General features: G+C 42.8%; 1 protein-coding gene across 2 annotated transcripts in view; it reads left to right on the forward strand.

Moving 5' to 3' along the window:
* Positions 1–533: 533 nt before the first annotated feature.
* acss2 (acyl-CoA synthetase short chain family member 2) overlaps positions 534–14,096 on the forward strand; it is a 75,519-nt gene continuing 61,956 nt past the window's right edge. For both annotated transcript variants that reach the window (XM_028583500.1, XM_028583501.1), the window contains exons 1-2: positions 534–1,277; positions 8,690–8,885. In XM_028583500.1, coding sequence (XP_028439301.1) covers positions 1,151–1,277; positions 8,690–8,885 — 323 coding nt within the window. In that variant the 5' untranslated portion in view covers positions 534–1,150. The remainder of the gene's footprint in view (positions 1,278–8,689; positions 8,886–14,096) is intronic.

Consider the following 14,096-nt stretch of genomic DNA (forward strand, 5'->3'; position numbering starts at 1 on the left):
TGAAGTCTCTTTTATATAGACCTTAGTGGTCCCCTAATACTGTATCTGAAGTCTCTTTTATATAGACCTTAGTGGTCCCCTAATACTGTATCTGAAGTCTCTTTTATATAGACCTTAGTGGTCTCATAAGGAAAAGGTTCCTAATTGGCCCATCTGAGCTTTCATTTTTTCTCTCTCTCTCTCTCTCTCTCTCTCTCTCTCTCTCTCTCTCTCTCTCTCTCTCTCTCTATACATATATATATACATACATACATACATACATACATACATACATACATACAAATCTCATGGGACAGGTGAGTGAGGTAACAAGTGAGGTTTTCTTTCACCATAAAGGAAACACTTTTATCGTATTTATTTATTTTTTACTATTAAGCATTTACTATAACCGTAACTACCTGAACGCAACGAAGCGTAACATTTAGCGCTGTTAGTTGCGTGAATTCGAAGCTTTCGAGGAGTCCGTGAAGGCACCGCGATCTCTGATTGGCTGCTGGTCAGGGTTCAGCGCTCCTCTCTCTCCTTGTCAGAGAGGAATGGAGGAAGAAAAAAAAGGAAAGGAAGAAGTAGCAGTCGACTGTCCCTGCTGTTCACCCGCAGCCTCTCGGACAGCATGAGACGCACTCTGCTCTGCTGACTGAAAGGAAGCTTTAAATTTGATAATTAAAAAAGACATTAAGTCTTTACAACAAAACGGAAGGGCCTCGTTTCGGCGCGAACGATCGTTCTAGTTAGTGAGCTAGCTTAGCCTGTTAGCTTAGCTGGACACCCACTCAGCCGTGTCCGAGTGTGCAGGACTTCACACCATCAGGAGCGTGGAGACATCCACCCGGAACTGCACCAAAACTGACCCGGGCTTCACATTACAACTGCAGCTGCACGTGTCGGGTTCAAACGCGGCTTTTGCACTTAAAAGTTCAAACAACAACAACAACAACAAAAAATACATCCTGCAAAACAAGGAAGTGTGAATGAACGTAGGGCTGCAACTGCATTGCATCATTGTGCAGCTCTTTTGTGCAACCTGCAGCCTGTTCGTCCGCCCAGCAGTGCCGATATCGATCATCTGTGAAAGCGTCTGTGCGTGCGGTCGATATATCGATCTCTAATCAACTAAAGTAGGCTGGAAGCGCGCTCTGCCGTTTCAGAGATGATTCCCGACAAAGCGCCGAAGGAAGACGTCTTCCACGGGTCCGAGGAGTTGAAGAAGGAGGCTCACATCCCCAGCTTTGAGAGATATAAAGAGCTCTACCTGAAGTCCATAGAGCATCCCGACGGTGAGTCCACGTTCTAGTATTTAAATCCAGTGGTGGAAAGGTGGAAAGCGGCTATAACGTATACGTAAAGTGTTAGTATCAAAGTATTACAGCGGTTCAGGGATCTGGGAAGCCGTGCAATCGGATTTTTCAAAGCTGTTAGAGGTTTGTTGTTGGCTGTGCAATGTTTTTTTTATAGATTGAATTAGATTTAACTTTATTGTCACTGTGCAGAGTACAAATACAAAGACAACGAAATGCTGTTTGCGTCCAACCAGAAGTGCAAAAAAAAGCAGAAAAGTGCAATGTGATATGCAAAGTATAGACAGGTGGTGCATAGAAAGGACAAGAAATAAAGTGGTGTTATAGAGCTGAATAAATATGGTTATGTAATACGAACAATGTATGAACAACATGTAGAGATATGTGCAATGTAGTAGCAGTGACATTATACTAGTAGTAAGAATAATATAGATATGTGCAGTGTATTAACAGAATATATAATAAGAAAAATAATAAATATGGATATACTGAATGAACCATATCGACAGATATATGTATATGTAGTACAGCTATGTGCAGTGTGGTAACAAGAGTATTGAGAATAAGTGTATATGCAGGATGAAAAGTATGAACAGCAGTAGAGTATGGCTATGTTTTTGTAAACAACCCATGTAACTCATATTATTTCACCTTTCGTATTTATTCTTTTGATTTGATATTGTGTGCAATTTTAGTTTTGGCTCCTCTGATCTTTTTCTTTTCAGTATTTCAGTTTATTTCTATTTTAATTGAAGTATGCATTGGAGGGTGCCCAGATTCAGCCCCTCTGAGGATTTTTTTTGTGCATCTCTCCATCCCATCTTTTATTAATTATGTGTATATTAATCTGTAGTATTTGTAGATGAACTAAACCAATAAACTAAACCAAGTACTGTACACATTTTGAGCTACTTGTATTGAGTATTTTCAGAATCAGAAAAGGGTTTATTGCCAAAGTAAATTACACATACGAGCAATGTGCCTTGGTGGTTTGTGCACATAAACAAACATAAACATGAATATGAAATAGTAAATACGGGAAGACAGATTTACACAATATAGCTGTTTTAACATAAGAAAAAGGAGACTGAATGGAATGTGCAAAAAAAAAAAAAAAAAAAATGGGCAGAGTTTTTTTTTTTGGCTATTTCTCTACTACAATTATTTGATGGTTACTTTGCAGGTTTTTTTTGGGGAGGCATTTTAGGCCTTTATTGACAGGACAGCTTAGACATGAAAGGGGAGGGAGAGAGGGGAATGACATGCAGCAAAGGGCTGCAGGTCGGAGTCAAACCCGTGGCTGCTGCGTCGAGGAGTAAACCTCTATATATGAGCGCGCGCTCTACCAGATGAGCTATCCGGGCGCCCCATTGCAGGTTTTGAGGCAGCTTGGTAAATGTGAATATTGTTCTAGTTTCTTCTCTCCTCTGTGACGCTAAACTGAATATCTTTTGAGTTGTGGACAAAACGAGATATTTCACAATTTTCTGACATCGTATAGAACAAACAACTGATCCATTCATCCAGAAAAGAAATCCACAGATTAATTGACGATGAAAATAATCGTTAGTTGCAGCCATTAAACGGACTCCACCTTTCCAGCTGCAAAATGAAATTGATGAACACATAATCTGCCTTTTTAAACTTTTTAAACGGACCTAAATATTGATAGTTCACTTGAATTAAATAATTAACAATATCCCTTTTTATATTTTATGTGTTTATAGATTTAGAACATATATTGATGACTGATGAAGGGGTACACTACTTCCTCAGACCCAGGGTTTCCGTGGGTTCTTATAAAATCTAAAATTTCAAAATCAAACTTTTAGGCATTGAAAAGTCTTTTAATTCGCTGAAGTATTGTGTTCTAGGTTTTAAATAATTTTCTACAGGTCTTCTTTTTCCTACGTCCACGTAACGCCTCCTCTGACGCTCACTGACACGTTCCCGCAGCGCTTTACAATGTCTTTGTTTATAATTCGCTGTATTAGGACGAGAGCTGGGCCATTTTTTTCCCCTTCCATTTAAAACAAAATAACTGCGAACTGTAAATATATTTTAAAAATATATATTTATTTTATTTAATTAAAGTGCATCAACATAAACAAAATTGCAAAGGCAAACCCTTTCTCTAAGTGAAAAGTCACTGTGCAGTGTGCAACAAAGTTTGTTAAACATCCAAATTATTTATACTGTATTTGGACTGAAAGTCTTTTTCCATATTCATGTTTTTGATTTTTTGAAAATATGAATCGATTTGACCTACCAACTCGATTTTTAAATCAAAATGATTTTTTCCCCAGCCCTAATTAGGACTACTAATGAGACCAACATGCAACTTATACTGCAGCCAAGCTAGACACCCGTCCTATAATGCCAACCAGGAAAATCTGGGAATTGTTTCAGATGATGTTTCCAGACTCTTGGCTTTTTTTTGTAGTTGATGTTGTGATGAAAGGTTTTTGAAAAGGAATTTCATTCATAAAGGTCTTTTAATAAGGTCTTAAAGTCTTACATTTGACTTGGTGAAACCTGCAGAAACCCTGAGACCTGAACCACAGTTATAAAGTACTACATTTGACTCCCTCAATAAGGAAGCAGCGTGGCCTTTGGGTGGGACAAATCCCTACTAAACTTACCAAGCAGAGCGTGGGGGGGGGAGTTGCTGTGCTGTGCAGCTATTGTTAATCAAACAGCTGCTCATGTCATTTCCTTGTGAAGTGCAGACGCTGTGTAAACCATTTCAGAGGCCGTCAAACAAGTTTCTCCTCCTGGGCGCCCGGATAGCTCACCTGGTAGAGCGGGCCCCCATGTATAGAGGTTTACAAAAAATTATCTTAAAAAAAAAAGTTTCTCCTGCAGGCTGAACCTGTCCGACACCGAGCTCAGGAGTTTAATCAGGGTTCATACGTTTTGAAAAAAACTGGAAAAGTTATGGAATTTGAAAAATGCAAATTCCAGGACTGGAAAGGTTTTGGAAACATAAAAAGACCCAGAAAGTTTTGGAAAAGTCATGGATTTATTTTTAACACCGCAAAATAATATGTGATTAATAAATGTTTTTTTACGTCGTCTTAACCTCAACGTTGTATTTGGGGAGCGATATTACGAATCCCACTACGAACCACAGACATTATCATTCATTTTATAGTTAAACCTCTGAGGGTCAACTTTAACACAGATTACTGACATTTTCAGGAACATATAGTCATGGAAATTTGCCAAAAAGTCATGGAAAAGTATTGATTAAAATGCATATGAACCCTGTTTATTATATTAGATTAGACTTTATTGATCCCAAATTGGGAACATTTCAGTGCTACAGCAGCAAAATATCAGACACACATACATCATATATACGAAAAATAATAAATAGAATACAAAAACAACTATTCAAAAAATAAAGAGAAAAAAACACAAAGGAAAGAATGTAACGTCTATACAAGTGGCGAATAAAAATGTGCAACTATTTAAATAATATTTATAAAGATGTAAGTAGGCGTGGTCTGGTTACCGGGCCTTAAGGAATGAGCTGTTTGTTATGAGCAGTCAAGGAGATGAAGGGCAGTTTAGTAATCCGTCTCCCTGCCGGCGTGCAGTGTGTTTTAAAATAATAAACATTGTGTTCAAAGTAGGGTTTCACGATATTGACAAAATGTGATATTGAGATATCGATTTTAATTTTGATATTTTTAAGCATATGTAAAATTACAAAAGTTAAGGGAAAACACATCAAAATAGATTCACAACAAATGGTCATATTGGTCCAACATGAATAAATAAATAAATACGGACCATGTCTACAGAACAGGACATGTTCTACTGGTTGGACAGTATAGAATATATAAATAAAGAGAACAGGACATGTTCTACTGGTTGGACAGTATAAACCCACATCCCAATGGTCCCACAGTCCTAGCTTCCCACATCCCAATGGTCCCACATCCCAATGTTCCCACAGCCCAATGTTCCCACAGCCCAATGTTCCCACAGCCCTATGTTCCCACAGCCCTATGTTCCCACAGCCCTATGTTCCAACAGCCCAATGGTCCCACAGCCCAATGTTCCCACAACCCAATGTTCCCACAGCCCAATGTTCCTACAACCCAATGTTCCCACAGCCCAATGGTCCCACAGCCCGATGGTCCCACAGCCCTATGTTCCCACAGCCCAATGGTCCCACAGCCCTATGTTCCCACAGCCCAATGGTCCCACAGCCCAATGTTCCCACAGCCCAATGGTCCCACATTTCTAGGACATTTTCAAAAGTAGGTCTTGTGTTCCTACATTTCCCTTCAATTTAATTTAAGCCCTATCCTCCCACAACATTTTTTAGGGTTAGGAGGATAAATTATAAATGATACAAATTTATGAAAAAGGAAATGTGGGAACATAGGGCCTAATTTTGAAAACATAGGGAACATAGGCACACTCCCGTCAGAATCGTATACCGGCCCATGCCTAGATGTAAGTAAGTGCAAGTTCCACTCAGTGCAGTATTGTGTCTTATCTAACACTCAGTTAACAACATTTATTACATCCACCAGAGTCGTATCCGGATTAAACAACCATGTTGTGTTATTGTGACGTTAATGATAAACGAGGAAGGCCAGGCCCTCATAAAAGTCTCACAGAAGGAACTTTTTTAACGAGAAGGAGAAGTTACAGCGAGAAGATAATGAACTACCTTGAGTTGCAAACAAAAGTTGTGGAATCACAATGTCAGAAATTTTCGTTATAGTTGTATGTAAGGAGGTAGTTTATTCAGGATGTCTTATTTGCGATCTGGACTCCAGACAAAATAGATCCGTGTGTGTTTTAGAGCTGCGGAAATCAGTTGACTGTCAGGAAATTATTGGGCAACTTATTTGTTTATGTAATTATGTAATCTTTCTGATCTAAATCGCTCATTCTGTTATGTTTTTGTTTCTACTTTTTTATTTTTAGATTTCAATGTTTTTATACAGCACTTTGGTCAGCTTAAAGCGTAACTCTCGCCAAAATGCAACATATAGGGTCTTTTTGTGAATGTACCCGAGTCAAACTTTAGTTTAAAAGCATAATTAGGTAGGGGTGTAAAGAAAAAGTCGATACACTTGAGTAGGGGAGAGACATAGGGCTGTGGGACCATTGAGCTGGGGGACCATAGGGCTGTGGGAGTTGAAACACTTTGTAATTTACAAAGCCATCGTATTGCACTGAAAGCTAATATTTTGTCCCTAGCAACCTACACCTGTCATCTGTCAAATATAGTTGCATTTTCAGCTTTGAACAAAACTGTTCAGGAATTATTACATCAAAAGTGGGGCGTGCGTAATGTTTCATTCGTCCCTCCTGGTCGGGACGATTGAAACAGCATAAGGGAACAAATGAAACATACAGTTTAATCCATATAAACTTCCCACAACTTAAATATTTGACTACATATCATGAATGGTACTCCCAAAAGGTGTTATTTTAGATAGATTGTTGCTGGGCTATACGTCTTGGTGAATATCTGTTAACCACTAATTGCCGTCACCTTGAAGCGTGTATGAAGCGTTTTTTGAAATATTATGCACTGTGGATGATTCTGCCATTTTTATAGCTAGAACAGTACGTTTTCCCATTTATATTAGAGCTTCGTTCGGGCCCAAAAAATCAAGCCCGACCCAGCCCGAGCCCGTGCACGTTGTGTCCGAGCCCGGCCCGGCCCGACACATTAACTGGAATTATGAGCCGGAGCCCGACACTTTTTTTAATCCGTGGGCTAGCAGTGCCTGACTTTTTGCTAGAAGCTAACAACGTAGCTATGGCTGAACTTAGCTCACTAAGAACCTGGGAACCACAATCCCAAACTGGCAGTTTGATTTTCTGTGTACTGAATTGTTTACCTAAAGTAAACTTCTTTGACTTTTATGAACATCATGTCTATTTTTAAATATTAGCTTTTGTAATATTATACTTTAAAAAAATCCCAACATATCGCCTTACACACCGTATCGAAACATATCGCAATATATTGAATCGTGACCCATGTATCGTGATGCGTATCGTATCGCCAGATTCTTGCCAACACACAGCCCTATAATTAGGACGGAAACGCCACTTTTAAGATTGACCATATTTTCGTTTTTTGATCAAATGACCTTTTGAATGGGAGTGTTAAGCCTGGTTCAGACGGCAGGATAATTAGGCCGATTTTAGCCCCGATTCCCCCCTCCCGACAATCCTAAGGATGCTCCGATTATCGTAAAATAATCTGATCAGAGTGGTGTCCCCCCGGGGACAAACGAGCACGCAGCCGGTGTAAAATAAATAAAGTCGATGGGCATAACTACATCCACAACTGCAGTCCACCAGAGTACATGGAAACGAATATACAAACGTTTATTTCAACGGTAATTAATCTATGTAATACGTAACGACATTTCTATGAGAAAAAACGAATCACCTCCATATCATGATGCAGCGAGTATAGTCCATGCTCGCGTTGTCTTCTTTGACCATCGCCTTTTCTTTTCGATAAAAAACAAACTACAAACTATCGCCACTGCATCCTCTTCGTCCGCAATGATTGTTTACTCTGAAGTCACGTTTGATCTCGAGGGATTTTGCGAGATTTCCCGTCTGACCGGAGAGTGCTCGGGAGTCAAATCGGTTCGTGTGTGATGTGTTGATGTTGCCGTGTGCTGCGCACCACACGCTGTACGAGCAAAACTGTTAGACCCGTGATTTTTTTATCACCGTGTGTGGGGTCTCTCAGGATTGGAAAATCGGCCGACAATTTTAAAATCGTTAAACTGCTATGCTAAGCTATTTTTAAACAACTAAGAAGGCTCGACACAACATGAGACTTTGAGTATCACCAGGGGCTCTACACATGAACTCAGCATTGAGAACATTGTGTATATAGTTTACTAAAAAAGGTTTTGAACAACTCACTTTAGCGGTTGGTTTTTCCACTCGCCGCCATCTAGTCAGTCAAAAATAGTCGATCTCCGAATGCAACGTAACAGGGAGGAGAGGAAAGATCGAAAGCTCCTAAAGCTTAGTTCCATATAAATGCACGGATTATTCATTATTTTGTCGTTAGTGGAAAAACAATGTTGCCCTTGTAGTTAAAAAAGGAGCCTCATATAAGAGGTGACATTTGCTCCTATGGAGTCCTATGGAGTTTCTTTTTAGTAAACTCTGAACGATACCAATACGGTCAATCTAATTACGCTTTTAAACTAAAGTTTGACTCGGGTCCATTCATAAAAAGACCCTATAGGTTGCATTTTGGCGAGACCTAAGCTTTAAGCTGTGTTCACATGTGCTCCAGAAATAAACTTGACTTACTTAAGAAATACATTTTGAGAGATGACCTGGCTGCCACATATATAAAATGCTCTAATGTCTTTCAGAGTTCTGGGGCGACGTTGCCAAAGATTTCTTCTGGAAGACCAAACACGCGGGTCGTTTCCTGGACTACAACTTCGACGTGACCAAAGGAGAAATATTCGTCAAGTGTATGGAGGGAGCATCCACCAACATCTGCTACAACGTGCTCGACCGCAACGTGCACGAGAGGAAGCTCGGCGATAAAGTGGCCTTCTACTGGTTAGTGTGTGTGTGTGTGTGTGTGTGTGTGTGTGTGTGTGTGTGTGTGTGTGTGTGTGTGTGTGTGTGTGTGTGTGTGTGTGTGTGGGCTTAACTATATTTGTGCCGGGAGTCCAGTATACTTGTGGGGTCCCGACAGCTTTGTGGGGCCCAAAATGCTGGACCCCTCAAGTTTAAAGGGCTGTTTGAGGGTTAAGACTTTTAGGATTAGGGTTAGAATTAGGTTATGGTTAGGGTAAGGGTTAAGGTTAGGCATTTAGTTGTGATGGTTAGGGTAAGGGTTAAGCTTAGGCATTTAGTTGTGATGGTTAAGGTTAGGGTAAGGGTTAAGGTTAGGCATTTAGTTGTGATGGTTAAGGTTAGGGTAAGGGTTAAGGTTAGGCATTTAGTTGTGATGGTTAAGGTTAGGCTAAGGGGCTTGGGAATGCATTATGTCAACGACTGTTCCCCACAAAGATAGTGCCACAAACCTGTGTGTGTGTGTGTGTGTGTGTGTGTGTGTGTGTGTGTGTGTGTGTGTGTGTGTGTGTGTGTGTGTGTGTGTGTGTGTGTGTGTGTGTGTGTGTGTGTGTGTGTGTGTGTGTGTGTGTGTGTGTGTGTGTGTGTGTGTGTGTGTGTGTGTTCAAGACAATGCAACTGTTTTGCTCCCAATAATGTGACAATAACTCTGATAATCATGAGCCCAATAAGGTCTGCAGCTAACTATTTCCTTTTGTTATTATTTGGTCTAGAAAAGAGAAGCAGCTGTCAAATATTTGGACTTCCTGCTTGATTGTAATTACAGATAAACCGTCATTAATCAGTGACGTCGCTGATTAATTGTATTATCGCTGCAGCTCTAATCTCCACGTTGGGTTTGTGCCGACATTCCCTAGTACAACAGAGAGTGTGTTTAAAGGGCGTCACTGAAGTGACACACACACACACACACACACACACACACACACAGACACACAGACACACACACACACACACACACACACACAGACACACACACAGACACACATACACACACACACACACACACACACACAGACACACAGACACATACACGCAGACACACGCTCGCTCACACACAGACACACACGCACACGCAGGCACACACACACACACACACACACACACACACAGACACACACAGACACACACACACAGACACATACACGCAGACACACCTTGTTTTTGTAACCTTTAACCCTGAGAGCACAAGCTCGGTCACCATGAGGCCTAAACTATGTGCCAAAAAAACAACAAAGAGACTTTGTTATATATATATATATATATATATATATATATATATATATATATATATATATATATATCTCAAGTTATATTGTTAGCGTGATATTCAACAACGGTATCTTATATTTTCCTCCCAAAGTGCAGCCTCTCACGGTTTTATTCGTTAATTTCACGGCTCCATCTGCAGGCTGTACTCGGTCCTCTTGTTCCTGTTTGTCCTGAAAGGCCACTCTCCTTTATCTGCAGCATCACTTCTTTTCTTCTTGTCTCCCCCCGTCTCTCTCTCTCTTTCTCTGTCTTTGTCTCTCTTTGTCTGTCTTTCTCTCTCTCTCTCTCTCTCTCTCTCTCTCTCTCTCTCTCTCTCTCTCTCTCTCTCTCTGTGTCTCTCTTCCTGTCTGTCTGTCTGTCTCTCTCTGTTTCTCTCTCTTTATCTGTCTCTCTCTGTCTTTCTCTGTCTCTCTCTCCCCCTTATCTCTCTGTCTCTGTCCCTCTCTCTCTCTGTGTCTCTCTCTGTTTCTCTTTTTCTGTCTCTCTCTGTCTTTCTCTGTCTCTAGCTCCCCCCCCACCCCTCTCATTGTGGTGCTTGCCTCAGGCCTCTGATGTGTCCTGATGTGAAAAGTGAAGCCTCAGAGAGAGGAATGCATTCGGACCACTCAGATCTTTTTAAAGCAGAGTTGCCCCCCCCCCCCCCCCCTCGGGGAGAGGATGGACAAAGTGGGTTTGAACGTAGCTGCGATACCAGAAAGCTTTCCCCCTCGCTGACTTTTATCTGCAAGGAAGTCTATGACAGTAACTAATGGTTATTTACATTACTGCCAAATCAGTTGGTACCCGCCACTGCTGAAATCTACCCGCATTTGGCGGGATTGCCGGTGCTAATGCTGACTGAGTTACTTAAAGGAATGCGCCACCGTTTGTTGAAATAGTTCTTATCACGGTCACCCCTGGCTGTAGATAGGTGGGCTAATGCATTTTTTTGTCTCAATGCAAGTAATTAGTTTTTTTTTTTTTGTATGGTTGGCTCACTTTTACTCACAACATGCTAACCGGCAACATAGGATTCCATTCACTACGCTAAGCTAACTAGTTGCACCGGACTAAAACGATGCATGCATAATAAATGCGTTGGCCCACCTATCTACAGCTAGGAGAGACCCCACCTATCTACAGCTAGAGGAGACCCCACCTATCTACAGCTAAGGGGGACCCCACCTATCTACAGCTAGAGGAGACCCCACCTATCTACAGCTAGGGGAGACCCCACCTATCTACAGCTAGGAGAGACCCCACCTATCTACAGCTAGGGGAGACCCCACCTATCTACAGCTAAGGGAGACCCCACCTATCTACAGCTAAGGGAGACCCCACCTATCTACAGCTAGGAGAGACCCCACCTATCTACAGCTAAGGGGGACCCCACCTATCTACAGCTAGGGGAGACCCCACCTATCTACAGCTAGGGGAGACCCCACCTATCTACAGCTAGAGGAGACCCCACCTATCTACAGCTAAGGGGGACCCCACCTATCTACAGCTAGGGGAGACCCCACCTATCTACAGCTAGGAGAGACCCCACCTATCTACAGCTAGGGGAGACCCCAACTATCTACAGCTAGGAGAGACCCCACCTATCTACAGCTAAGGGGGACCCCACCTATCTACAGCTAGGAGAGACCCCACCTATCTACAGCTTAGGGAGACCCCACCTATCTACAGCCAGGGGAGACCCCACCTATCTACAGCCAGGGGAGACCCCACCTATCTACAGCTAGGGGAGACCCCACCTATCTACAGCTAGGAGAGACCCCACCTATCTACAGCTAGGGGAGACCCCACCTATCTACAGCTAGGGGAGACCCCACCTATCTACAGCTAAGGGAGACCCCACCTATCTACAGCTAGGAGAGACCCCACCTATCTACAGCTAAGGCGGACCCCACCTATCTACAGCTAGGAGAGACCCCACCTATCTACAGCTTAGGGAGACCCCACCTATCTACAGCCAGGGGAGACCCCACCTATCTACAGCCAGGGGAGACCCCACCTATCTACAGCTAGAGGAGACCCCACCTATCTACAGCTAGAGGAGACCCCACCTATCTACAGCTAGGGGAGACCCCACCTATCTACAGCTAGAGGAGACCCCACCTATCTACAGCCAGGGGAAACCGGGATGAGCCCTATTTCAACACACGGTGGCGTATCCCTTTAAGGATTGGATTACGGTGAAAATAAATGATTCCTCCTTTTGCTGTACTTTGAAAACCACTGGTCCGACATGCTGGTTTATTTCTAGAGTCGCCCTCACACAAATAGAAAGTTGGTTTGTCTTCGTGGGTTATTATTACTGACATTAAAGCCTGCTGCACACCGAGCCGATAATCGGCCGTGGGACAGACTGGCGAGGTCGGTGACTCGAGTCGGTTCGGTTCAGCAACTGCACACACACACACACACACAAAGACACACACACGCACGCACAGACACACACACAGACACGCACATACATGCATACACACACACACACACACACACACACACACACACACACACAAAGACACACACACGCACGCACACAGACACGCACATACATGCACACGCACACACACACACAAAACACACACACACACACATAGACACGCACACACACACACACACACAAAGACACACAGACACACACGCACGCACGCACACACACACGCACGCACACACAAAGACACACACAGACACAAACACACAGACACACACACACAGACACACACACACAAAGACACACACAGACACAAAGACACACACACACACACACACACACACAAAGACACGCACACACAGACACACACACAGACACACACAGACAAAGACACACAGACACGCACACACACAGACACACACACACACACAAAGACACACACACACACACACACACACACACACAAAGACACACAGACACACACACAAAGACACACACACACACACACACACACAGACACACACATACAAACACACAGACACACACACACACACACAAAGGCACGCACGCACACACACACACACACAAAGACACGCACACACACACACAGACACACACAGACAAAGACACACACACACAGACACACACACACACAAACACACAGACAGACACACACAAAGACACACACACACAAAGACACACACACGCACGCACGCACACAAAGACACACACAAAGACACAGACACACACACACACACACACACACACACACACACACACAGAGACACACACACACACAGACACACACACACACACAGACACACACACACACACACACACACAAAGACACACACACACAAAGACACACACACACACACACACACACACACACACACACAAAGACACACACAGACACACACACAAAGACACACACAAACACAAACACAAACACACACACACAGCCTATTTCTCTCTTCAAATGTTTTCAGAAACACGTTTTTTCGGTGAACTATTTCAGTCCAATATGAGATCGTACTCTGAACAAGCCGCCATGACAGTCTGGCTTTGAATTTCCAGAGCAGCCAGACCCACGTGACGCGTTCGTCCAATCAGCTGCCGGTTTTTAACTTTTTGGGCGACAACACAGATTAGCGCCGCCTGCTGCTATGGAGACGTATTACGTCTCGTCTCTTCGGTGAGTTCTGAGGAACTTTTTGGACCAACTCGTCCGGCCGGTGTGTCTGGGCCTTTAAACCCACAGTGTTGACGATGGATTTACTGTTGTGTATTTATAGGCGCGTCCTCTGTGTGTGTTTATACGGTACATTAGTGTGCGGGCTGTTTGCACTCTTGACATTTCCCAGATATGAGCCGGGCAGAGAAACATGACTGATGACCTTCATTCAAGTGTTTGTTTCCGACATGCAGAACATGTTGCACCAGCATGAGGAATATTATCAGAATAATACAGTTCTCCCTCGACTCCAAAACCCCAAATA

This window comes from Perca flavescens, chromosome 7 (genome assembly GCF_004354835.1).
Source record: "Perca flavescens isolate YP-PL-M2 chromosome 7, PFLA_1.0, whole genome shotgun sequence".
Lineage (NCBI taxonomy): Eukaryota > Metazoa > Chordata > Actinopteri > Perciformes > Percidae > Perca > Perca flavescens.